At 48.1% G+C, this 27,703-nt stretch overlaps 1 protein-coding gene across 1 annotated transcript; it reads right to left on the bottom strand.

Annotated features, from left to right (window-relative positions):
- Positions 1-25,726, bottom strand: PNP (purine nucleoside phosphorylase). Its single transcript, XM_082196225.1, has 6 exons — positions 25,568-25,726; positions 7,656-7,825; positions 7,379-7,482; positions 6,055-6,230; positions 4,487-4,677; positions 1-3,511 (listed from the first exon to the last, which is right to left on the bottom strand). The coding sequence occupies exons 1-6, from the start codon at positions 25,588-25,590 to the stop codon at positions 3,294-3,296; spliced, it is 882 nt and encodes a 293-aa protein (XP_082052351.1). The 5' UTR covers positions 25,591-25,726; the 3' UTR covers positions 1-3,293.
- Positions 25,727-27,703: the final 1,977 nt, after the last annotated feature.

The raw sequence follows: 27,703 nt of genomic DNA, 5'->3' as shown, positions 1-27,703 counted from the left end.
TCTGTTCATTCCAGCTTTTATTATTTACTCACGTCGTTTTAATAATTAAAACAGGGAGGCCCATTCATTCAATCATTTAAATAAAACAAAGAAAGTGCAGAATGCTCTACAAAAATATATAGATATATTTATATATCATTTCCAATCCTTCAGAGCCGATGAACGGATATAAATCATTGTGTCCTTCATACCAGAGTTCCTCTTTGCCTCATCAAGCATCTACAGGGTTTGGGGGGGGGGCAGTTTCCTGGTCCGTGGACTGATATTGCTAATAAAATAATTAAAAATAGAGAGACAAGGAAGAGGCCTTTCAAGCAGAAACCAGGGAGGAAGTATTGAGCGCAGTCAGCAAAGCAGGACAGCAGCTGTACCTGAGTTCATGTATCGCTTTATGTGGAAATCAAGCCCATCCGGGATTGGACAGCTCCCAAATTAACACAGGGCCAGTGAAACCAACTTTTAAAGCAGCCCACATGCAGAGACGTAAGATATCAAAAGCTCATCTGTGCTGGCTTCTGCTCTGCAGGAACCGAGGGCTGTGGGCAACTTTTCATCTGGGCCTTAAAACAGGAATTTGACGCGAGATGGGAGGGTTGGGATCTGGCGTTAGTCCTACTCAGAGTAGACCCACTGGAAATAATGGACAGGACAAAATGAGGCCCGACAAATCATCCAAACTGGATGAAAGGTTCCATGCTGCGAAAATTCTGTGGTGTCGGGTAAAGTTCACCAAAACCAGGCATATGGGAACCTATGGCTCTCCAGATGTTGTCAAACTCCAGCTCCTCCCCACCCAGTCCTAGTTCAAATGGTCAGGGATGATGGGAGTTGTAGTCCAAGAGCATCTGGAGGCCAACAGATTCCCCACACCGAGTATGCAAATTTACTTTTGCCAACTACAAATCCCATCAGCCTGTGCTGGCCGGGGATGATGGGAGTTGTAGTCCAAAACATCTAGAGTACACCAGGCTGGTGCAAGCAACACAGGAAAGCAATTGACTCCTGCTACGGGAACAACTCTCTCTCAAACCAGAAATAGCAGCTGGGGTGTTCACTACTGCGCCAAGACAGCAAAGCTATTGCCAAAAGGGCCCTGGGCAAGTCTTGGCAGGAGTGGAGAGCGTAAGTGATTTATTCTGGCCTCTGTGGAGTTAGCACTAAGCCTTTGTTTGTTCGCTCACTCACACACACCCCTCACAAGCCGCTCTACGAAGCCCTCTAGTCATCCGCTCCAATTTAAAAACTGCTCTGGTGTCACTGAGATGTGAATAACATCAGGCCCAAAATGAGGACCACTCCAGCCTGGAACGCGAAAGGAGAGATAAAGGGATCGCCTTCACGAACACCAAGCTGCTGCAAATCTGTGTGGCAAGGCACAAGCAAAGCTCTGAATGCAGCCAAATTCAGACTTACCAGGGGGCTACAGTATACATTCACAAGTACTCTGATTCCTTAGCATGGAGGCGGCCAGCGACCAGGAGGATCCTTGATCCCAGCACCAAAAGAACGTGTGTGTGTGTGTGAGAGAGAGACATTGTCACCTTCTAGATTAGAAGCTGGTTTGTCTCAAAGGCCAAAATGTCCAGTGTTCGGAGACTGGTCTCAGAATCCCATCGCTTGTAGCAGGTTTGCAATGGTCCAACCATGTTCTCCACCAAAGAATGATTTTTTTTGGGGGGAGGAAATATCCATGGGTCAATCCCATGGGTCATAGCAGGAAATCAATCATCCATTCCCACACTACAACTGGCCACTTTCAGAGGAAATCCAGATGGGAATGTTTGTTGGGTTTTGGAGTTGACAGAGAAGCACATACAATGTTGCTCCTTTGGTTCCTAGAGGGGTGGCAACATAAAAACAACTCCGTTCACTTAACAATATTTTCGTTTAAAAGAGGCTGGAGATGGGCACAGAGACAGCAGGACCTTGGGAGTAACTTGTCACAAAGGGATAGAGGTGGCAAAGCTGTTTCAGGTTTCCGTCGCTGAATGCTCCTCTGTGCAAACTAATAAAAAATAAAAAATATCATTGCATATAGAAAACTAGCAGGTCAGGATTCTAGGCCAGCTAACTCCATCATGAGCTAGCTTTCCACATGCAGGGATTGTTTACGCATGGAGGGGCATTCTGTCATCAGCTGTGCACCTGCCGTTTGAAGCTGATCCAAACACAAGCTTGCTACCCCAATCTGCTGCTCTTTGTGAGATTGAGGCCTTGGTGGTTTATTGTGCGCAGATGAGTAATTCATTGGATATTTAGAGTCCAAACGTTAGCCACCTTTGGGGCTGATATGTTTGGGGGCAAAGCAAGACCGGTTGCCCCTTAATGTGTTCCGAGTGAACAAAAGTTCCTTACCATCTCCATCCATAAAGCCCTTCTAGAGGAAGCCGAGAAGAGGCAACAGTTATGGAGAGGCAAAGAGTCTTCAAACAGACGAACAAAGGGACTAAATGAAGACACACACACAAACACACACATATCCTGGAAGGAGAAATGGCCATTGCTTGATCTGAGGGGAAGTACTGATCTCTGAGGGGGACAAAGAAGCCATTTCCTAGCAAACTTAAGAGCCTGCAGGGTCAGGCTAAAGGCCCATCGAGTTCAACCAGAAATCCTACAAAGGACGCCTCAAGGCAAAGTGAGCATCCTGACATCCAAGGGACTGAAATCCCGGCCTTCACAATCAAGCGAGCAGCACAGTATTAGCTAGGTTCTACCTGAGGAACCTGCTGACGAGAGAGCGGCCATTTTGAAACGGAAGCTTTCAGGGTTTCAGAAGCCCGCTCTCTGTAACTCAACCTTTAAAAAGCGAAGTGCCATGAAAGAGGTAAATTAGTAAGAGGCCCGTAAGATCAAAGACGACCGGAACTGGCAACCTTATTCCTGCCCTGGCAGGGATTACAAGGAGGGAAACCTAAGAGCTGTACACAAAATCCTGAAATACGAGGGGAGAGACGAGAGAAGGACTCACACTCAAACACACAAAGATGGACTGGCCAGAGGCTAGAGATCAGAAACACAAACAGAGGCGCAGCCCTTGGGCGGCCAGAGACGGTCAAAGTACTGCAGCGGAACGACATTTCCAGCTACCGTCTGGACAGTAGAGGACTCAGCAGCAGGATTCGACAAAGGAAGAATATTTCGGGGGGCAGGGAGGACGGGGCAGTCGCCATGCTCTCCCCGCCTGGTCCGCGCACGATCCTCCGTCACAAGACGGCAAGCGGGGTGTGGGCTCCCACTTGGCAAGACGTTGCTGGCGAGAGATCGGCAGGGGGCCAGCGCAAACTGCGCCACTAGGCCAAGTTGTTGTTGCGCTCAATGCGCTGCACCATCAGGGAGACCAGTTTCTCGAGGGTGCGGGCGCTCTGGCGGCTGGCCTCCAGCACTTCGGCGTGGTTGGCCTTCTCCGTGCTCTCGTAGTCGAGGACGGCCTTGTTCGTGATGAGGGAGAAACCGAAGACGCGCATGCCGGAATGGCGGGCAACGATCACCTCGGGGACGGTGCTCATGCCTGAGGTGGAAATAAAGTGGGGGGGTTGAGAAGTTAGAGCAGGGGGAAGAAAATAATTTTCAGCCAGAGGGCCGCAATTGCATCTGGGCAGAGTTCTGAGGGCCACATTGAGAGGCCTGAGGGCCGCATACGGCTCCCAGGCGTGAAGTTCCCCACCCCTGGGTTGGAGTGAAAAAACTCAGGGGTCTTGCATCAGAGGCAGGCACCCAGTGGCCCTCCTGATGTTACTGGATTCCAGGTCGCATCAGCCCTCTGGCAGGCTGGTCAGGGATGACGGGAACCGTAGTCCAACAACATCAAGGGGGGATTTAAATATGTGGGTGCATTAGGTCATGCCAGCGCACCCCAATTTGCGCTCTGCACAGCCCCACCCTAGAGAGGGCTTTCCCACACGATTTGCTGCAGCTCCAAGTAAAACTGCACCTGCTTAATTGCTGCCTGTTTCATGGGTAAGGGGGTCACAGAAATGGTTGCCCACGGCAAACACAAGTATAGGCTCTGCTACCCCATGGGACATGGGTGGCGCTGTGGGTTAAACCACAGAGCCTAGGACTTGCCAATCAGAAGGTCAGTGGTTCGAATCCCCACGACGGGGTGAGCTCCTGTTGCTCGCTCCCTGCTCCTGCCAACCTAGCAGTTCGAAAGCACATCAAAGTGCAAGTAGATAAATAGGTACCGCTCCGGCAGGAAGGTAAACGGTGTTTCCGTGCGCTGCTCTGGTTCGCCAGAAGTGGCTTAGTCATGCTGGCCACATGACCCGGAAGCTGTACGCCTGCTCCCTCGGCCAATAAAGCGAGATGAGCGCCGCAACCCCAGAGTCGGCCACGACTGGATCTAATGGTCAGGGGTCTCTTTACCTTTACCCCATGTTAGAGGCAGCCAACAGCATGGGGTGCCAGAGAATGCCTCCTTTCAAAATGGCACAACGTACCTCTTCTCCCCCCCAAAGCCCCTTTCACTCTGCCCCCAACTGACCCACAGCGTCAGCGCCCAGGCGCTGAAGGAAGCGGCATTCGGCGATGGTCTCGTAGTTGGGACCCCCCAAGGCGCAATAGACTCCCTCGCGCACCGACCCGGAGCAGCCCATCTCCGACGCAACCGTGTGGGCCAGTTTCCTCAAGTCTTCATTGTAGGCATCCGACATGGCCGGGAAACGTACCCCAAACCTGTGGACGAGGGGAGGGAGGAGAAGGAACATTAAAAAAATAACTGTGTGATTAAACAAGAATCCCCTCCCCTCATGAGTCAGAAATGTCGTTTTAAGGACTTAAGTTGTGGATTTAAGGCTGTGTGGAGATAAACTTTTGAACCAAAGCACGTTTTAAGAAGAGCGTGGAATGTGTAAGAGCTTGGGAATGATGCAGTTAAAAATGCCGTCACCATATTGGGAAGTTCTGTCGGAGGTCTTGAGTCTGGGAGGAGAAAGAGAGAAATAGAGCTGTTTATTTATTGTGGGTTAAACTCCTCAGTGGGACTTAAGAGCGACAGTTTTACGAGACTATGATGGAAAGAGTGATGTTATCTATGAAGGAGACGATATATGGAAACCATCTCGATTTGAGGATTGGAAGAACGGAAAATTCACACAGGACTATTATTACTATTGGTGTTTATCGGCTTAAGGAGACTATCAGAAGAGATCATAAAGAAAAAAGAGAAAATATATGAACAAGATGTGATGTGGAAACAGCAAGATAAGATGGGATAGAACTATGAACTTTGTTTGGACTGATTTGGACTGATTGGGACATTAACGCAGCAGCAAGAAGATGATCAGAATCCCCCTTCGGATCTTGAAATATGGGTCCCCCCAACAAAATTTAAAATTCGGCTTTGTAATTCGGAATTTATGTGATATGATTTAATTTGATGTGATTGGCCAGTTAACAAAAAAAAAATATTTTAAAAAATAATAATAACTGGAGCCTGCTGGATCAAGCCAATGGCCCATCTAGTCCACCATCTTGTTGTCACAGCAGCCAACCACTGTGCACAGCAGCTGGGGACTGAGCCTAGAATTTCCTGCACGAGAGCATGAGCTCTACCCATTGGGCTATGCTGCCTCCCAAACAGCCTGACTTGTTGTGAGCGGGAGCAGCGCTGGGCGAGTTAAAAGCCCATCCTCTGGGAGGGAAGCTCAAACAGATGGACTTGGAGGACCCCCCCCCATGTTGCTATGAAGGGAAGGGTGGGCAACCTGCAAGGCTCCAGATATTGCTGGACTTCAGCTCCCATGATCCCTGGCCGTGGGCCATGCTGGTTGGAGGCTGCTGGGAGTTGGAGTCCAGCAGCATTGGGAGGCTCTCAAGTTCTCCACAACCACCATAATAGAGGGAAAGGGAGCCTCTAGAGCAGTTTTTCCCAACCTTTGGGCTCCAGCTGTTTTTGGAATACAACTCCCATCATCCCTAAGCTAGCAAGACCAGTGTCAGGAATGATGGGAATTGTAGTCCAAAAAGAGCTGGAGACCCGACGTTGGGAAACACTGCTCTAGAGCCTACTGGGGCCAACCTCACAGAGGAAGGACAAGAGCCCCACCTTACCTGTCGTCATTCGGCCCCACCAGGGGGTTCTGCCCAGCAAAGCCCGGCATGTTGATGTGGTCGCGAATCACCATGATGTCCCCCACTTTGTATTCGGGGTTGAGCCCCCCAGCCGCGTTGGTGACAATGAGGGTCTCCACGCCGAGCAGACGGAAGATCCGGACCGGGAAGGTCACCTGGGAGGGAGGGACAGAAGCAGCACTCAGGAGAGGTAGAAGGGCACTTTGGGACCAGCCATGGCTGGTGCCCATTGGGGCCCGTACAGTAGGTGGAGCTGGAGTCAGTGATGGGTGGGGACCAGCAAATTCTAGCAACTTATGTACAGACTGCATATAGACACAGACTTTCTTTGGATAAATGTGATATTTGGAACAACCTTACACAGAATATATTAGGTTATTGATAAAGATATTTGTATAAGGATAATTATGCATATCTGTATACTAATGCATGGAAATGAAATTGAATACAGTCATACTTCTTGTTAGGTTTGCTTCATGATACGTTTTTTCAGGTTGCGTCTCGCGGCAACCCGGAAGTACCGGAATGGTTACTTCTGGGTTTCGCCACTCGCGCAGACACGCAAAGTGATGTCACGCGCAGAAGCGGCAAATTGCGACCCGCGCATGCACAGACATGGGTTGCGTTTCTTTCAGGTTGCAAACGGGGCTCCCGGAATGGATCCCGTTCGCAACCAGAGGTACCACTGTATTTTTCTTTTATTTCTATTTTCATTCACACTTTTCTTTTTTTATCATTCTTTCTTTTTATAAATGAAATTCTTCTAATAAAGCATTGATATACACAGACACACACAAATTATAGCTTCATCCGCATCCTCTTCTCCGCTGACTTCCTCAAGCGCAATACTGAGATGTCAGGGGAAGACGCTGGCAGGCAGTGCCAGCCCTCCTGCATTCAATGCAATCCTCTCACACAACAGCCCTGCAAGGTGAGCTAGGATGAGGCCATCACTGGCTCAGTCACCCAACTGAGCAGGGATTTGAAATCGGACCTTACGCCCACTCCTAAGCCAAAACTCTTCCCCTTCAGCTCTCAGTTCCTCTTGCACTCTGCACATGCCCAAGGAACCATGAAAATTGATGAGGCTAAATTTTGGCTGAATTTTGTGGAACCGTCTTCACCCATCATCCCATTCCCAGATGTGTTGGGCCAGTGAAGACAAAGACGAACTTTGCATAGGCTCAGAGGCACTATCTTCTTTATCATTTTTCGTTACTACTGACCATCCCGCTCCTGAAATTGTAATCAGCTGGACACCTCTCGAGTTTCGAAAGGTTTGCAGCTCTATGGAGCGACTCACCTTCCAGAGCGGGTACCCTTCGTACATGTGGAAGCGGCCTTGCATCACCACGCTCGGAGTTCCACTGAGACTCCCAAACACCAACCTTCCAGCATGACCGACAACTGGAATGAGGCAAGCAAAGTGTTAAAGGACTCGCTGCTGCCCCCTATTGGCAACTGTGCTGTACAGTAGAGCCTCCTCCAGCTGCTGCTTACTAGCACCCCCTAGTGGCTACCATACTGTATATCCAACCCCATCCCTGGTTCCTCCATCACCCGTTCTGTGGGTTTTTTACCTGTGCTCTCAGGGAAGTTGGGAATTTTGCCATACTCAAAGGCCACTTGATCCTTCAGGAGGTCAGCCAGCCCTCCGAGGCCCGAGCCGCAGATGATGGCGACCCTGGGCCGGAGCTTTGTGTGGGACAGCAGCCAGTCAGCCGTCCGCTTGCAGTCTTCGTACGTGTACCTGAGAAAAAGAGATGCACATATGCACATGGTTGGCCGGGCTGGGGTTTGCAGGGCAGACTTCATGCCACTAGGGGGCAGCAACCAAACACACACAAAAAGTGAGAAACAGATTAATCCTGAAGCTTTGCCAAGCACAAACATCAGCCATGCAGCTTATTGGGCCACCTTGGGCCAGTCACTAACTCTCAGTCTGCCCTACCTTTGCAGGGTTGTTGTGAGGATAAAGTGGAATGGGTCAGGAGGAAAAGGATGTACACGCTGCACTAAGCTCTTGGGGGGGAAGCAGGGCCAGATTTAGGTTTGATGAGGCCCTAAGCTACTGAAGGTAATGGGGCCCTCTATATGTCCAGCTGTCCTTTGTCAACAACAAATTATCGCTGTTTTTTGTGTTGAATATATGTTATAAGGTCATTTATGGACCTAATAGGTATCTTAAGCCATTTGCACATAACAAAATAGGAGCCTACACAACACAAAACACTGTATGTATGTAGGTTTATTTTATTTGTTTTTTATCTTTATTTTGGAAATGTATATCCAGCTTTTTTTCCTTCAATTTTTTTGGGGGGCCCCAAGAGAGTGGGGCCCTAAGCTATAATAGCTTGTTTAGCTTATACATAAATCCGGCGCTGGGGGAAAGAGATAAAGTGAAGTAAAATAAACTAACTGGTGCCCCCTTCAAAATTATTCCTTTTCCATGGGAGAAACACAAAACAAACCATTCCTATTGTTAATTATTAATCTGCATTTGCATTAATTCATAATCCATTTGCATACTGCATGCTTGAGGCACCTCGCCTACACAACTCTAGGGATCCTTCCAATAGAAGGTAGAGCAATATTTATCACCACATACAAAACACCCGGAGGGCACCCAGTCGGGCATGGCTGAAGACCAAATTTTTTTTTATGGATTGACATACTATGTTTGCATCCCATCCTTCGTCAGAGGAAGACAGAATGCCACAGCTGGCCATATAGATAGATCACACACATACTGCACAACAGCCCTGTGGGGTAGGCACTGCTGAGAAAATATCAACTCGGGTCTCCCCAGCCCTCCTCATTCAAAAGTCATAACCACTAGAATCATAGAATCATAGAATCATAGAGTTGGAAGAAACCACAAGGGCCATCGAGTCCAACCCCCTGCCAAGCAGGAAACACCATCAGAGCACTCCTGACATATGGTTGTCAAGCCTCTGCTTAAAGACCTCCAAAGTAGGAGACTCCACCACACTCCTTGGCAGCAAATTCCACTGTCGAACAACTCTTACTGTCAGGAAGTTCTTCCTAATGTTTAGGTGGAATCTTCTTTCTTGTAGTTTGGATCCATTGCTCCGTGTCCGCTTCTCTGGAGCAGCAGAAAACAACCTTTCTCCCTCCTCTATGTGACATCCTTTTATATATTTGAACATGGCTATCATATCACCCCTTAACCTCCTCTTCTCCAGGCTAAACATGCCCAGCTCCCTTAGCCGTTCCTCTTAAGGCATCGTTTCCAGGCCTTTGACCATTTTGGTTGCCCTCCTCTGGACACGTTCCAGTTTGTCAGTGTCCTTCTTGAATTGTGGTGCCCAGAACTGGACACAGTACTCCAGGTGAGGTCTGACCAGAGCAGAATACAGTGGCACTATTACTTCCCTTGATCTAGATGCTATACTCCTATTGATGCAGCCCAGAATTGCATTGGCTTTTTTAGCTGCTGCTACATTGTTCCAGCTCTCGTATTGGTGTGCAATTTGAATTCGAGACACCATGGCTCACAGTTCCAGCCGCCAGGCCACCTTCGCTTTCAAAAATGAAAAACACCATTGATCAATTTACTTGCAAGTTTACCTTTTGCTTTCAGATATCCTTTTCACAAAGTTTTCTGCGACTGTCCTCCCAAACTCCATTTCAAAAATAAAACCCAAACAACTTCTCAAGAATGCCCAGTGCTTCTATCGTTCCTCATGTCCCCTTTGCGAATTTGGTGGCGCCCTTGGCAACACCCAGCAAATAATCCCCACTTTTTGGAGAATATACAGTTCCTTCCTCTGATCCAAATGCAGATCTTGGGCTGCCATACCATAATCTAAAGGGAGTTCCATTTTAGCTGGCAGTGCCAGCCTCTTCCAAATATGCCAATGAAACTCCACGCAAATCACATCTTCCTCTGCCGATGCCAACGCCCTTCCCCTCAGGCCATTCCTGCAAATTAAGCTGCACCACAATAGCTTTGAAAAAATTCCAGTTGGCGAACCGGCCAGGTTGCAATTTCCTTTGTAGCTTTCCATTGCAGGAGACAACCTGCAAACAGAACTCTCCAAAGATAAACCTTCCCTGAATTTTAACCTCCAGGGGAACATTTTGGCTGCATCGGCTGACGTTTCCCAGGGGGGAGTGGGGCTCCGTGCTTATGACACACCAATTCTCAGCCGAGAACCTGTGGCCCTCCCTGCCCAATGGTCAAGCTAGCTGGAGTTGATGGGAGCTGGAGTCCAACAATTTCTGGAGGGCCACAGGTTCAAATCTGTCCCAGCCACACAAACAACACTTTGGGCACCCTCTTCAGAGTAGTTACGGCCTTTGCAGCAAAATAAAAAAGCCTTGCGGCACCTTACAATTTAATTATGGCATAAAATTTGAGGACCACAGTTTCGAACCACTGATTTTCCCTTCTAGGGATCCTGAACATCTGCATAAGAAAAGGGAACTTCCATGCCTTTCTGTGTGCATTCAGGGTGGAAATCTCCCTTCTCCACAACTTACTCCCTTCTCCACAACACTGGAAACATACTAGGATTCTCTCTGGGCCCAATCCTGGCAACCTGAGCCTAAGGCCAAGGGAAAAGACCTCGGTTTCTACCTCCAGCCCCTGGCAGCAGCTGGGCCAGGAAACCACTTAAACAGAACCAAAAATGAGGAAAGACCCTCCTGAAACCTACAAGGGTCGTGGAGCTGTGTCAAAGGACCAGGAAGCCTGGGCAAAAGGGTTCAAAGACAAGGGAAAATCCATGTGCCTTGCTCCTTGACGTCACCTCCTAATCTGCTTGCTTAAACCTATTTAAATGCCTTTTTGGTGCTGGCAGGACTTCTCAGCACCACCCGCCGAGCCTTAGGACAAAGCCACAACAAGAACACACACAGCTGCTTCAGAAGAACGGTGTCTCCAGGGAGAGATGCTGGGGGGGGGGGAATAAGATCCTTGGGCCAGAAAATGCAATAAATAAATATAATACATACCACCTATCAAACTAAAAAGGACAGGTGCTCCGCTCACGTTTCACTGTAAGCTTCAACCCTCTTTTGGGATCCCTCTTGGCTTGGGAAATCTGTATCCCTAACCCTTAGGATGACATCTTGTTGTCGTTTTAGGGGTTCACCCCCCAAAACCTTACTGAGCTAACAGGGAACAACAGCGCAGAGAGAGAGAGAGAGAGAGAGAGAGAGAGAGGAGGAGGAGGAGGAGGAGGAGGAGGAGGAGGAGGAGAAGAAGAAGAAGAAGAAGAAGAAGAAGAAGAAGAAGAAGAAGAAGAAGACAAGGTGACTGATTCTTTGAGCATCGTATGAAAGGACTAAGCAAACAAAAAGCTTTCTCTTAACAACTCCCAGCGCCAGACTTGCCTGAGGATGCTGTTACGCTTTTTATACAGTAATATGTTTTTCTGTCTCTGCTCAGCGGGTTAATACACTATTTGGGCAGAAACACTTCTCAGGTTGGCAAGCCACCCTCCGTGGCTATCCTCTGGCTTCTCCCAAGATCTCGTATAAATATTTTGCCCTCCGCGGACGCCCAATAAAGTGGGAAGCCTAAGGGATGGCGGAAGTTCCTTTCTCTGAAGAGGCAGACTTCCATGGGGCTCCTGCCAAAGACTAACTGCGTCATCATCTACGCACACAATGGTGCTGCTCATTTATGAACCAGTTTTGTTTTGTTTGTTTTTAAAGGCACACATTGGCCCCAGTGCAGATCTTGGAAAGACTCTGCTTCTTTCTTCCACCTGTGCATTTACCGTCTCTTTGTGAGGGTAACTGAAGTTTTCCCTTCGCACCATCCTATGAAGGCAGGTGAGGGGCATCTCACAGCACAGGCAACCATCCTCCTAAGGGTGCGGTAGGAGAATCCCACAGGCAAGAGAGATCCTTACACAGGGCGCCTCTGAAATCTGAAAGACCAAAGTCTGCCTCTGTATCACTTCTCCTAAAAGGACCAGCAACCTTTGTCTCCTCTTCTCCTCAAAGTCTCTCTGCTCTGGGTGGTTATTGCAGGAATGCTGGTCATTAAGAAACAGTGCCTGGAGTTTTGGTTTTTTCCCTTTTTCCTCCCCAACCCTTTCCTTTTTGTGTCAGGTCTCAGGTTCTAAGCCCCCCTTCTGCAGATAACTCAAGAGCACCACTGCTCTAATGGCTAAACACACTCAAAATCTTTTATTTTGCTGCCTCTTATTACCTGCTATATATATATTCCTATTCCTTTTTAACGGCAAATGATATTCTCACCCAAACCACAGTCAGCCGCAGCCAAAACTTCCCACTGACACTCAGCAAAGAAAAACCGGAAATAAACACATGGCTGTACTTGAGGCCTAATGAACTGTAATGATAATTTATTTGTTTTTTTTTTAATTATCTGGGGCCCCATCTCCACTACACATTTAAAGTAGTGTCGCACCACTTTGCATAGTCATGGATCCCACCAAAATAATCCTGGGAACTGTAGCTGGCAAAGGGTGCTGAGAGCTGTTAGAAGATCCCTTGTTCTTCTCAGAGAGAGACAATTCCCAGGGTTCCCGGGGAAGAAAAATTTGACTGCTAAGCCATGCTGGGGAAGGAAGGACCCAGGAATCCTGCCTGCCTGACCCAAAACCTGGAATCCTCAGCATTCCTGACGCATCTCGAGCAAGAAGCAGGTTCAGGCTGGGACATAACCCCAAAACAGACGGGAGTTCTCCAAACAAGATTTCATCAGGCAAGGTCAGACACAGGCCACATTCCCGGGCAGATTTCTCAGGAGAACTCTCCTCCCCGGCATGTTTCTTCTTGTTACTATTAAAGGCACAGAAACCAGGCAGAAAAATTGGCAACCCAACAGAACATCCATGGCAGGGGCTCCTGGAAGCCACATTGAGTGTGTGGTGAAGGGACAATGACTAAGTGTGGGTCAGAGATATTTCCCCCTTTCTTTATAATTTAATATGAACAATGTGTCCCAGGAGGCCACAATGATGCTCTTCCCGTGGTCACAAACAGATCTTCTCACATGTTCCTGCAAAGCCACATGGGATTTAGGGGCCATCTAAGCTGCTCTGTACACACGTATCCATTTCGATGTATTCAAACGGGGTTTAAATTACAGGCCGGCCTTATTGTCCCACTTAGAAAGCCAAGCAGTGCAGGAACGCCTGCCTCATACAGTGACATTTAGCCCCCAAATAAGCAGAACTGAACCCTGATCCACACACACGCAGCAAAAAAAGACTACAGAGGATGGGCCAAACCATTTTAGGTCACACCGTATATTTCAACCACATTTATAGCATTTTAACAGTCACGGCTTCCCCCAAAGAATCCTGGGAGCTGTAGTTTCACCCCTCAAAGAGCTCCAGGTCCCAGCACCCTTAACGAAATACAATTCCCAGGATCCTTTGAGGGGGAGCTATGACTGTTAAAGTGGTACGGTAGAGTTTTAAATGTACGGTGTGAACTTAGACTGCAGGTGACACCTGATGTGAGGGGCAGAGCTAGATCCTTTATTTATAGCAAGTGCCCCCTTCCTCAACTCTTTTTAACCTTTCGGGGAACAGCTTCTGCAATTCCAGGAATGTCCTGGGAAAACCAGGACCCTTGAAGAGTATGCTATTCTTCCAGCTGATTCCCCTGTATCACTTAGATGGGCTCCCTTTCCTTCTCCTCTGGAGTCGGCTGGTGGAGTTGCATGAAAGGAGCCCAATCTGAATGAACTCTACTTGCAGAAAGTCACGTAGAACCATTGTCAGGGACACCCAAAGGGTTTCATCCAAGTCCAACCCACTGCTGTGGAGGAATCACAGCTAGAGAATCCCTGGCAGGCAGCAAAGGAAAAGTCCAGCACCTTCAACTCAGCTGACTCATAGGTTTGTACAGTAACAACAACAACAACAACAAGCCCTTCTCAGCAATCATAAACGGAAAAGTGATTTGCAGCACGGCTTTCATGTAGAAACCTGGGGAAGGAGGAGTGCAACAGGAAGTGATTGCCAACCGCATGTTACGTTTCCCCCACCGCTCTCATGTCTGTCCCTAACACAGTCATAAACAGTTCTCAAAAAGGATGTCTGCAATGTTTTCACGATACGTCACGTACAGGAGCAGCACTGGGCTTTTGCAAAAGGAAATCCGGCGGGCCGGGGTGTAGCGGGGGCAAAGTTGTGCTCATCACGTCTTGCGACTGATGTCTTCCCCCTGCTAAGGGCAGAGCATTTTCCCACCCGTTTAAACAGCTGACACACCACAGAGTATTGGGGGGTGGGAGAGAGAGACTTGTGCCGGGAACCTGTAAATATCCTGTCTGTGTTAGCTTCATCATCCTTGTCATTTCGGCTTACAAACTGACCGGTGGGGGGACAACAAGAAAGTCTGTACTGTCCTTGTACCTTTCAGGGCAGTTTGATCTGCAGACAAATCAGCACTGGACATATTTCAGGGCAGGGAGCTAAGTGTTATCAGCTGCGTAGGATCTGCCACACTGTTAAAGGCAGAAGAGCACAGGCAGATTTTTTTAAAAAAATAATTGTTGACAAACGGTGAGGCTGCAACACATCTGAGGCAGAGGTGTCTCAGGAGAGGAAAAACCTTCCTCTGCTTTGTGTTGCTTGGGAACATAGGAAGGAAGTTGTGTTACACTGAGTCTAGACTCTTGCTCCATCTAGTTCATTACCGTCTACAGAACACCGACTGGGAGAATTTCTCCAACATTTTAGGCAAGGGAATAATTTTCCCGCCCTTTTGCAGAAATGAACGGCCCGCTGTCAGCCACCGTGCTGCAGTGAGCTATGCAGAAGGATAGCAGGCTCTCACCGAATAGCCATGTCCGATCATCACAGCCGTGTAATGAGATCAGGGTAATATAGGGCAGCCTTGAGGATAAAGGCAGATTAAAGCAAGCACAGAAAAAGGAAGAAGGATAAACGCTTATCTGGCCGTGACAGTTTGTAACTCTGGTTTATTGTCTTCCTCATAGGGCTGTCAATCTGTTTTATTTTCTGGCAGGGTTTCAGCTAAATAATGGAAATGGCATAGTCAAACCGAAAAAAGCTTCATCTGCTGAACACCTGCCAAAAACACAGGTGCCCTGTTTGTGGGTAGAGGGAGGAATTGGCCGTCCTTCTTGCTTGAATGAGTAAGCTGGGGGTGGGGAGGGATTTACTTGGCAGCCAGCTTTCCAAATCATACGCTTCATTGGGTTTCTGAGCATGTGCAAAGTGTTTCTGATTAGCAGAGCGACTCCTGCGGGGAGAGAACAGGGCTAGCCTTGCAGAGCAGCAGCAGGACATTCACTGCTACGGGGTGTGGTGGTGGGCTTTTCTCTCTCTTTTTTTTTTTTAAAAAAAAAAGGCTGTAGAAAGGGAAAGAGTGGTGGCTCAGTGGTAGAGCGTCTGCTCTGCATGCATAAGGTCACAGGTTTGATCCCCAGCATCTCCAAGTGAGGATAGGAATGTCCCTAAGTCTGAAATTCTGCAGAGCCCTTGCCAGTCTGTGTGTAGACAGTGCAAGATGGACCAATGTTTTGAAGGCAGCTTCCTATGGTCCGAAGGGATGCGGGTGGCACTGTGGGTTAAACCACAGAGCCTAGGACTTGCTGATCAGAAGGTCAGCGGTTCGAATCCCCACGACGGGGTGAGCTCCCGTTGCTCGGTCCCTGATCCTGCCAACCTAGCAGTTCGAAAGCACGTCAAAGTGCAAGTAGATAAATAGATAAATAGGGAATGCAAACGGCATTTCCGTGCGCTGCTCTGGTTCGCCAGAAGCGGCTTAGTCATGCTGGCCACATGACCTGGAAGCTGCACGCCGGCTCCCTTGGCCCATAAAGCGAAATGAGCGCCGCAACCCCAGAGTCGGCCACGACTGGACCTAATGGTCCGGGGTCCCTTTACCTTTACCCTTTACCTTTCCTATGGTCCTAACCTGCTTCAGGCATCACCAAGGGGGAGAGATGGACAAAAGCAGGAGCTGGTTCCCAAATGGACCAGCACGTTTTTTTCAAATATCAACTCTAGTTAAGGTGTGTTAGTTAATGCCTTGGCCAGCACTGAAGGGGAGGTCTAGGGGGCGAGGGGTGTATGCCTTTGGGACGGGGGCACCCACCGTTTAGGCATAGCTGATTTCCCATTAACCTCAGGGCTGGTTCAACACAGAGACCTGCTCATCACTCAACTTCCCTCCCCAGTGTCTTTCCAGATTAATGACTGACAGAAGCTGGCTGCCGGCCGTGACCGATCCGCCCCTTTTGCGCACAAACTTGAAGCCCGAACACTCTGCTCCACACTGCAGGGTCATTGCCTCCTCTTTGGAAGGGATTCAGAAGCAGGTGACGTGTTGCGTGGCCAGAATGAATCCAAATTACTCCAGAGAGCCTAAAGGGCTCCCCAGAAAATCCCAGGGTCTGTGAGATCTCAAAGTACACAACCAAATGAAAACACACAAATGTGCATTCCTGGTCACGCAGTGAGGAAGTCAGGTGGACCCACCGAAACATGCTGGAAACACCTGACCTCACCCCACACGTCCACAGCAACAGTCAATATCCCTTTGTCTCTTACACAATACAGAAAGCTCTCCTTCACCTGCTTGTTTACAACAGCCTGTTCCTGGACTTTGGGGGCAAGGGCCACAGCAAACCAAACAGGCTCTGGACCTTACCGATCAGCTGCAAATCCAGTCAGGAACATTTTATGTCTGATTCTCAGCGTATGCTCTATAAACATACGACACCATCTCATCTCGTTGAAGCTAAGCAGGTCTGGTCAGTGCCTGGATGGGAAAGCACGAAGGAGATCCTGTGTGTGCTGCCAATCACAATGGCAGAAAGGAAGGCTGTGTAAGAGCAGGGCTGGATTACCTGAGTGGAAAGCTGTCAAGGGCCGCTCACACACTCTTTCTTTCTTTCTCAATGTAGACTACTTCACAGGGTTGTTGTGAGGTTAAAATAGAGGAGAGAGAGCCACATAAGGCCCCCCAACCTCTTTGGAGGTGGGGGGGGCAACCAATAGATTTCTGGTGAGGGAGCGGAAAAGAAGCAAGCATGCTGGGAACATTTCCCCCCCAAAAAGGCATTCCCGAAATCTCTCCACAAAGGCACAGAACCATAGCAAGAGTCAGATCAATGGCCTGTGTAGCTCAGTTTGTTGGCATTGCAAGGCAGAAGGAAGAGAGCATTTCACTGCGGGCAGGTAATACAAAACAGGGGCTGTCTCTACGGAATGGGGGGTGGTATGTGAATATCCATGCCTGGCTGGTTACAGAACAAGCCTCGAGGGCACTGGGAGGAAAGAGGAGGCAGTGGGTTCAGACTGAGGGCATCAGAAAGGGGAGGGAAATGTGGGGTCAGAGAACAAAAAAAAAATTGCAGGAAGTTATGTCTTCACATCAGGACTCAGTGCCTTTGCATCATCATTTCGCCTTGGAAGGGAGGGGGAGGAAAGGGGTTGCGGCAGTATCTCTGGCTTCTGATTGGCCTCTCTGCAGGAGGGGTGTGTGAGCCAGGGAAGCTCCTCGTTGGCCGCCTGCCTGTGATGCAATTGAAAAGGGAGGGGGAAGCCAGAGAGCCCAGCAGGAAATTGTGCCATTGCACAGCAGAGAGAGGATGCGAATGCCCAGATCGGGAAGCTTCCCGTGCTTGCTCAATGGAGCAAAGCAGTCCTTCGCCATGACTGTAACTGCAATGTCATCCTTGCCCAGGACATTAGTCATGCTCTGGTTTCAAGTTGAGCAGGAAGGAGCAGGAACGTGGGGTATTGTTCCTGCTCCAATGGGGCTGGCGTTACACACTGTATCTCTGTGTCAGCACCACTCCTGCTGCCCTCATTGTCTGCTTTGGATAGTTGGAGGGCAGTGAGAGTATGCTGAGCATGGGTGGACGTTTGGTCTAATCCAACAAGCCTGTTCTTAGCAAGAAGAGATGAATGCCAGAAGGACCCAGTTTATGAGCAAATAATAGCCATTGTTCCCTCCAATAGCAAACCCAGGTCATGGAGAATCCAGAGGGAGGTAGCATCAGCATGCAAGCCCAAGATATACAGAAATGCACAACATGGTTGAGCCACATAATATTGAATGTCATTTGGGAAACAGGATCTGGGGAGGAGGGAAGATGGAATTGGCCTACTTGACTGTCTTACAGCTTACGGAATCCTGGAGAAGGGAATGGATGGCACCCTGAAGAGGGTTAAGAATGTACTGCCGAATTTTGTTGCAGGTCCCACTTGTAAAGATCGTAAGAGCTAGATCAAACCAAGGGCCGTTGGCGTGGCCAGTGGTCAGGGGTGATGGGAGGTATTGTTCAATAGCATCTGTAGGGCTTCAGGTTGGGAGGCGGCTGTTCTCCTTTGCCTGCTAATGAAAACACAATGTTCCTGTGCCCACAGTGGGCACCCCAGGGAATCATAAGAACACAAGAACTGTTTTGCTGAATCCGGTCAGAACTGCACCTAGCAGGTCACACCCACCCACCAATACGGCTTTTCAGGCCTATGGGCTACTCACACGCAACTTCCTACACCATACGTGATTGACTCTGCAATGATGGAGGTGAGGCGGAAGCAAGACTGCAGCTGACGCAATCCACCGGAAAGACTGATGGGCACAAGTTCCAGCTCTTATCAGATGCAATGGAGCCAATCATTATCTCTCAGCCTCTAATTTTACAATGCATAAAATGAGTGTGCAGTAAGAAACTGCTACCGTACAGGGTTACTATGAACATGGTTGCAATCAGAGCGATGGGTTAGTCAGTCAACAGCTACAAGGAACAAGGAAGTGGCACACTCAAGGTTGAATGTACACGCACCATTTCCTAACTGCAACCTGTCAAACAGAAAGGAATTGGTTCCAGATGGAGAAGGCTGGAAAAATAATTGTTTCCATTTCCTCTCTCCCTCTCGGCAAGTTTCTAGTCCTCAAGGCTAATTGGCAAGGGAGGTGAAATCTCAGAAGCTGGGAGGGGAAGGTGGACAAGGATCTGAGCAGGATTCTGTGGAAAAGGGAGTGGTGTTTCCATTACCTGCATAATTCTTTGCCCCTCCCATATGACAACAAGAAGTAGCATTTAACATGAGTAGGAAGCAAATATATTCAAAATCCTTCAAATGTGTAAATGAGTCATATTTCAGAATTCTTTATTTGCAGGGACAATGTTACTGCCTTTCAAAATTATCTGGAATATATATATAACCCTGCCTGATTTGTGCTGGAGAAACACCAGAAAGATAATGAGCAATACATTGCCCACATTGTGTTTACACAGCATTAACGGCTGTCAAAACAGGTTTCCGCTTTAATGACTGTAACAACTACCGTGGGATCTCCCTGCTGAATACTGTGGGGGAAGCCTGTGCCTGCGTAGTTCTCAACAGATTGCAGTCACCTGCTGGCAGGGTCTACCTAAGTCACAATGAAGATTTAGAGCTCAGAGGTCCACAGTTGGCAGGATTTTCTCACTGCGTCAGCTGCAGGAGAAATGCCAGGGGGAAGGGGCGCCACTTGTGCGTCGCCTTCATGGATCTTACAAAGGCATTTGACCTCATCAGCCAAAAAGGACCCTTACACTGCTCCACAAGATAGGATGCCCACCAAAGGTCCACAAGATGATTGCGTCCTTCCAAGAGGACAAGCACGGCACCGTTCGGTATGACTGTTGATCCTATAAAGAGCAGCGTTGTAAAACAGGGCTGTGTTCTTGCCCTGACTCTCTTTGGAATATTCCTCTCCCCAAGGCTCTCATATGCCTTCAGCTGAACTGAAGGTGGTGTGAACATTCATTCAAGGAGCAACAGGGGTCTGTTCAACCAGACAAGCCTCCAAAATGGAGATCTACTAGGCTTGTGTGTTGAGCATGCTGCTTTATGGAAGTCAGTTGTAAGTAACTTAAAACTGTAAAGGAGCAACACCTCAACGCCCTCCACATGCACCGTGTCAAGTTGTTCTCCTCCAAGCTCACATTCTCATGTCTGCACTCCTATCCAAGTGACAGCTACGCTGACTTGGTCATGTCCACAGAATGGAAGATGGCAGGATGTGCCCCAAATATGTGCTTTATGGGGAGGGGGCTGGCTTCAGGCACTAGGCCTATAGGCAGATCAACTGTGTGTTACAAAGATGTCTGCAAACCAGAAGGGAAGGGTGGAAATATCAACCCCACCGTGTGGGAAACCCTTGCAGACAACCACAGGGCCTGGAGACAGTCAGATCATGTTTCCACAGAGGAAAAATGACTGCTGGGAGCAGCACAGAAAGAAGGATCATCATGGCACATCTGTAGCAGCACAACCAGATGCCTTCATCTGCCCCAGCTGCAACAAAACTTGTCTCTCCTGCATTGGTCTCTACAGTTGTAGGCACTGCAACTCTCCAACTGATTTGACTTCACCCACAAAGGCACACTCCTCCATTGTCTTGCAGACGGATGCCAACAAACAACAACAATTACTGCTGTAGAAACAGGTTTCCACTTTAATGACTACTGCACAGACCTTCTGCACAATCATAAACTCCATTATGCTGTTTCTTGTATGTTTAAGAATCACCACTCAAAAAAATAAGAACTGGTAGCGGCATTTTGAAGAATATACCACAGGAAAGGCTATGGGGAAAGGGCACATCCAGATACTGAGGCCAAATTCTTTTTGCTGAACCCCTCTGTTTTCCCTATGTGTGCCATCCCTGATCAAGCTTACAATAATATAAACTCTACAAAACAGCACCCCTGGAAAGGACACACACCCCACCTTCCGGTCCCTCAGATCAGCAGTTTCCATCACCTTCGCCCTACCAAGCAGAGTCCAAAGAAAACTGGTTTCTTATTCAGCGACTATGACTAACAGGGTAGAAAACCTGTTAATCCATAAATAACGGTACATTCACCCAACACTCCACCCTCACTCACTGAAGACATTCTGGAAGTGAATTGAAGGTTGTGCAAAAGGAAAATGAGGTCTCTTATTTATTAACAATGACTGGTAGAGAAGAAAACTAAACTAGTTGCCCCAAAGGGTGACAGAGCGTCCAATAATCTGTTTCCTTGTAGGACAATAACAGCCCTTACTGAGTCAGCAATATGTTGTTCTCCAATGGAAGAACTTCACATTTATTATTTATCTAATGGTTGCTCGTAAAATGTTGCAAGCTTACGGACCTTGCAAGACTCTTCAGCCATGGATTATTGCGTTTGTTTCTGGTACAAATTGTTGAACTTAGTATCCCTTCAAATCAAGAGGACTCTTAATCATGACTAGCTTCCCCCACTAATTTCAGTGGAACTGTGTCAGCTCCTCTTAAGCAAGCCAGCTTGTGCAATCCAGATAATATTTTACACTGACACCGTACAACTTTCTGTCGCATCCTCCGTGCTAAATTCTGGCCCCAACACTAAATGATGCAAATTGTACGTTTTGCATACAATCCAGGCTATATTAGTCACACTTTGGTTCCATGCAAATGACAACGTACTTGTCCCCCCCCCCCCGCCCCCGGGACTAAAGTGTGCCTCTCCTCATGGCGCAATTCTATACATGCCTGTAGGCGAGTTCATTTCCAGTCAGTTCAATGGGGACCAATTCCCAGGTCATCGGGTTCCTAAGGAAATGTCTTAGGAGGAAATTTCCTGGGAGAAAACGTTGCAGCCTTGGGGGAGCTTCTTAGTTTAGAGAAAATGCGAGCAAAAGGCAACATGATACGACGTTTATAAAATTATACGTGGCATGGAGAAAGTGAATGTAGAAAATGTGTCCTGCCTCTCTCATAACACCAGAACTTCCAATGACGCTGAAGGCTGGAAGAGTCAGGACAGATGAAATACAGTGGTACCTCGGGTTACATATGCTTCAGGTTACAGAGGTTTCAGGTTACAGACTCCACTAACCCAAAAATAGTACCTCAGGTTAAGAACATTGCTTCAGGATGAGAACAGAAACCGTGCTCTGGTGGCGCGGTAGCAGCAGTAGGCCCCATTACCTAAGGTGGTGCTTCAGGTTAAGAACAGTTTCAGGTTAAGAAAGGACCTCCGGAACGAATTAAGTACTTAACCTGAGGTACCACTGTAAAGTACTTCTTCACACATTTAAACTATGAAACTCACTTCTAAAAGTGGCAGTGATGGCCACCAATTTGAAAGGCTTTGAAGGAGGATTAGAGCCATGGGGAGGCAAACTAAGGCCCGGGGGCCGGATTCGGCCCAATTGCCTTCTAAATCCGGCCTGAGGACGGTATGGGAATCCTCGTGTTTTTACATGAGTAGAATGTGTCCTTTTATTTAAAATGCACCTCTCAGTTATTTGTGGGGCATAGGAATTTGTTCATTTTATTTTTATTTTTCTTAAAAAAAATACTCTGGCCCCCCACAAGGTCTGAGGGACAGTGGACCGGCCCCCTGCTGGAAAGGTTTGCTGACCCCTGGATTAGACAGATGCATGCACAAGGCTATCGATGGCCACTCAGCTATGATGGCTTTGCTCTGCCTCCATAGTTGGAGATATTAATACTTCTGAAACTAATGGCGGGAGGGAGGGAGGGCCCTGCTTGCAGGTTTCCCACTGGGGCATCTGGTTAGCCACTGAGAGAACAGGAAACTGGACTAGATTGGGCCACTGACCTAGCCCACCATAGTTGTTCTTACATTCTTAGCACTGTGGTCTTTATCTAGATCAGTTGGCTGCCCGTCAAACATTGTTAGGCTACAACTCCCATCAGCCCCAGTCAGTGCCCAGGGACAATGAGATCTATAGCCCAGCAACATTTGAAGAACCAGTTTCCTCATCCCTGTTTCAAAAGAACAGCTGGAAGCAGAGTTGACATATTGCAACCCAGATATATTCTCTCCCTCTCTTTAGCAGCTCTGCTACCAAAGAAAGGGAGCTGTCTCTGAATTACCATAGCTGTTTCTCCCCCCTGGTCTCACCACCCACCTACCCAAAAAATATGTTGCTGTTGCTAGATTTCAGTGGATTTCATTGTAATGAAATGAGAAGTGAGAAACGCAATGAGATGTTTCCATACTAAGCAGCATATATACAGTACATAGGGCAGTAGCCAAAGTCTGCACCCGATTTTTTTCCATGTCTTGCAGCAGGGGTTGCCAAGGTGGTGCCCTCCAGCTGTTTTGGACTACAACCCTTTATCAGCCTCTGCCAGTGTGGTCAGGGATGATGGGGTTTTTTTGTCTGTGACACATGTTGGCTACTTCTGCCTAGGGAGTGATCTGAATTAGACTATTTATTTTACTTTCATTTGGGTAAACCAAGTTAAACAGTATGGAAACCACCAGGCTTGCCTAATATTGAATTTGCCATTGGTGTACTTTCCTAATGAACTTATGAAAGAGAAAATAAATGGTCGTTCTTGACAACCATTCAGTGCAGACGTTCTGCTTCTGAAAGAAAAAGTGGAAGGCGTTTAAGGAAACTGGTGTGGCTGTGTAAGGAACTTACAGATGAGCTGAGATGTAAGAGAAATGGAAGTAATGAGAAATCAAGAGGTTGCCAACAGTTGCAGGGAGAAGGTCATGTGCCCTTCCTGCTTCCTAACCCATAAATCCAATTTCTCACCTGCTTCTCTCTCTGAACCTCTGCCCCCACCCCCAGCCACCGCTGCAAGATAACCCCTTAAATTTGTCTTCCAGAGGTTGGGACAACCAGAGTCTGAATTGAATCAAACTTCACCCAGGCTTTGGCCATAAGATCCGACTTTCCCATAGCAAAGCTCAGCCCTGGAATGTGGGGGAAGCAGTGCTTTAGAGCTCGTGCAGAGTGCTTCCCGACAACCACAAGGGGAAAGGCAGTCTAAACCACAGGGGGTGAGATGAGACAGCATTTGAAGTGCAGATGGCTGGAGGAACATGAGTCATGACGAAACTAGGCTGTAAAGTATTTCATTTTCGAGCGGTGTTATGTCCAGGTCTTTCCCAAGTTAGATCTGACGTTTTATAAACCCACACCTCACTTTCCAGATGCAGTGTCTGTAAAAAAGCCACTTCCTTTCCTCTCCAGAAAGGCACTAGTGTTCTTGATCATGACCTGTTCACCTTTCCCTCTAGTTATTAATAGTGTAAAGTACGAAGATGCCATTCAATCATGCCTGAGCCTTGAAATCAGCGGAGTTAAGTAAACTGAGCGCTATCTCAGCCCTTCTTTCCCTCACCCCCCAGAAATCTGGAGGGAAATCATTTTAGCCTACTTTAAGGGTTGTTGTTAAGGGTTCGAGCATTGGACGCGGACCAGGGACAGCCAGGTTCAAATCCTCCCACTCAGTCACAAGGCTCACAGGTGGGAAGGGTTACCTTGAGCTCAGTCACTATCTCTCAGCCTAACCTACCGGTCAGGGTTGTTGTGAAAACAGAAGTGGGAAGAGGAGACCTACCCGAGGGGCAAAGACAGGAAAGCAAGAGTGTGAGTATGTGTGTGTGTGAGAGAGAGAGAGAGGGAGTACTTTTTTTGGAGTGAGGGAAAACTGCGCAAATCTCCCTAAGCATTCCTATTAAAACACTATGTAAGCTATCAGCTCCCACTTGATCCCATTGCTCAGTACAATCCCCTATTCCAGACCCTCAACCGGACCCCACACCTCCAGGCTCTCCCTCATGTATACACAAAAGACCCAATCCCCTTCCGCTCCTCTGTCCCAAGAGCTTCAGGCCACAGCATCCTTGGGATCCAGGTGTCCCAAATGCCATAACCATAGACTGAGCTTCGGTCTTCCCCGCAAGACACCCACCCTGCCAACTCCTAGGGACGTGGTCCCTTTGATCCCTCCAATAAAATATTTGAGGGGCCCGCCCACCCCCAAGTTGATGGGCATTGCCATTAAAATGGTGTGTGTGCTGTGTCTTGTTATCGATTAAATGTGGTGGGGCTTGCTTGCCACCCACACCCCCAAAATTTTATTCAAGTTGGCACCTCTGCACCTACCACCACAGACAGTGGGGGCATCATTAGAATCCACAACCCTAAAAGTCAGGAGAGGAAGGAAGGAAAAATCTGGAAAGACCCCCAATGCGGATTGGGGGGAATGGAGGGAGAAAGGGAGATGCAACCCAACCTCCAGCTGACCGCTAGGAGACACGAGGCTGGCAGATCAGGGACTCCCCTGCTTCGGCGGTAACCGTCTTGAACGAGTCCCTCAGCTTATTTCGACAATATGGGACGGCGGAGGGGGTGGGGGTAACACTAAAACCGCCCTACCTTTCGGGGCCGTCGCTAAGAGAGTAGGACCCTGGGAGGAGGGAGAGAGAAAATGAAAAGCCCTACACATAAAGATGCGAGGTAGAAAACGCGGCATGGTATTAAATTTCTGGCTTCAGAGGGGGGGGGGGCAGGGTGCTGAAAAGATGGGGGGTCGCGCCCCACCTCGCCTGACCCTTTGCAAAGCAACCGATCCAAGGAGAGCCACGTGCAGGCGCGATCTCCCCGGTTTTACTCCATAATCCACATATTATATATTGCAATATATATGTGTGTTTGTGCATATATGCGTATAATACCACATATAGCGCAACCGGGATCATTCTGACCTTTCATCTCCGCTTCTCTCCATGTCGGATTCTGGCTGATGGGGGCTTCGGTGCTTTCCTCGTCCGGACCCTCCGCTCTTTCTTCTCCCGGGAGAACTGCGCTTCTCCCTGCAGGAGGCGGCCGTTTTACCGGCCTCCGGGGAGAGCGACGGTGTCGTCACGGGCACGCCGGCCAATGGGACGCCAGCCTCTGCCGAGGGCCCGCCCGCTCGTGCGCCCGCCGGCCGGCAGGCCACAAAGGTTGCCCCTAGCAACGCCGGGGCTCCGGCGCCCGTCACGGCCCTGGACCGCTCTCGCCCTGCCCACCCGAGGAGGCAGCATCAGCACCAGCATCCTCCTCCCCGGCCAGCTTCCCCTCCAGGACGGAGGAGGAGGAGGAGGAAGGGGCAGGCGGGGCGAAGGCGGCTCCTGGGGCCCCCGGGGGTATTGGGTGGGGGGTGGCGATCGGGAGACCAGGGGAGAGGAGGAAGCGGCTTCCACCGGCAAAGCTCCTCGTGACATGAGGGTGGAGGGTACTGAATACACACAAGGCGGAAGGAATGCACGCGTACACCTGACACTGAACGTTAGGAGGACTCGTCGCGGGGGAATTCCCCTGGCAACGTGCTTCATTCCCCTTGCTAGGTTGTTGTGGTTGTTAGTACTGTAATCAGCGCTTTCTTCTTAAAAAAAAAATGTTTAGGGGGTACTCTCATTTTGACTCAAGAAAATCACCATTTTATAGTTCAAATCGGGGAAAATAAAAATAGTAAATGGACAAAAGTACAAAGATTCAGAAAATGTTTAGGGGTACGCGTACCCCTGTGTCGTCGTCGTCGTCCCTCCCAGAAAAAAACACTGATTATTATTATTATTATTCAGCTATCTTTTCTCTTGTTCCATGCTTGGGTCCACCTCAGGTGCCCAAATATCTTGGGCCTGCCCTGCTAGTACCCATTGATAGCTCTCTCCTCCATTTATGTCCCAGCTTTCCTCCAAGAAGATCAAGGTGGCATTCATGGATCTTCCTCTCTCTCATTTTATTATCCTCACGACAATCCTGTGAGGTACGTTAGGTTAACTGACTGTTCCAAGGTCACCCAGCGACCTTCATGGCAGAACAGACGGTGATTTTAGTTGTGTGTGTGGTTTTTGTGTGTGTGAACTTCCTTTTTGCTGTCCAAGTTATTATATTGTGCTTGGCTGTGGTTTTCAGTAATCATATTTCATTGTTTGTGTAAACTGTACAGACAATTTGGTTGGATGTGTGGTATACATATAAGAATATTATTACTATTTATTATACAAACTGGAGGAATAATAGATGTTAACAACAGTTTGGACTTCATATTCCTCAGACTTCAAACAAACTTTCTGTTGCTATTTTCCTCCTGTTTCTCTTCTGTTCTATCACATCCAAACCTTCCATCACTTAAAAATTTCCACTCAGATTTCATTAAGATCAGAAGCGCTGATAATTTGTGTATACAAATATTTTCAAGTCGTCCATGGAAGCTGGAACCTTGAGAAAACTTCCACCCTTGGTTTTCTTGAAATGGATAGATATTTCTCCATCCTCTTAGGAATGTATATACGAAAAAAACAATTTGTACATGTCCCTTTTCCATTTTGATACTCAAAGCTGAAACATTTCTAGTAACCCTCTTTTCATTTGTAACGTGTTCAGCCTAATCACTGAGATGTTTGTGGCTCTTATTCATACTTAGTTTCTGTTTCCTGTGGCAGAAAAATAACTGGAGGTTTCTGGACTTGGGGGAAATACAGTTTTATTTACACAAACACACACACATATATACAAGCTGAGCCTAAGCTTGGGGTTCACTAACTTTATATACTACAAAATATAACTAAAACTACAAGTACTGATTAGTTTAACACATTAATGAAAATTTCACAATGTTCCCAAGAAAATGTGCGGATTTGTATTTACTTGCACAGCATGTGATAGAAACACTCAGTTTTGTAAGACTGTACCCTCTCTCTTTTGGTCAATTTGACCATGCAAACTATATCCCGTGCTATAGTTGGGCAGATGTCCAGTGTTGGAGTCTTTATCCGCCCCTCATTTATAACATGCACCTGCTGGGTGACCTTGGGCTAGTCACACTTCTATGAAGTCTCTCAGCCCCACTCACC

The sequence above is a fragment of the Podarcis vaucheri genome (assembly GCF_965113315.1).
Source record: "Podarcis vaucheri genome assembly, chromosome: 13".
Taxonomy (NCBI): Eukaryota; Metazoa; Chordata; class Lepidosauria; order Squamata; family Lacertidae; genus Podarcis; species Podarcis vaucheri.
This window is presented reverse-complemented; position numbering and strand designations above follow the sequence as displayed.

Bases quoted from the DNA above. Each gene is read 5' to 3' on its own strand.
- PNP (XM_082196225.1), bottom strand. From the start codon at position 25,590: ATGGAGAGAAGCGGAGATGAAAG. The intron at 7,826-25,567 runs GTCAGAATGATC...TCTTTTTCTCAG, and splicing joins GAGAGAAGCGGAGATGAAAG to GTACACGTACGAAGACTGCA. The intron at 4,678-6,054 runs GTAAGGTGGGGC...CCTCGTCCACAG, and splicing joins GTGGGGCCGAATGACGACAG to GTTTGGGGTACGTTTCCCGG.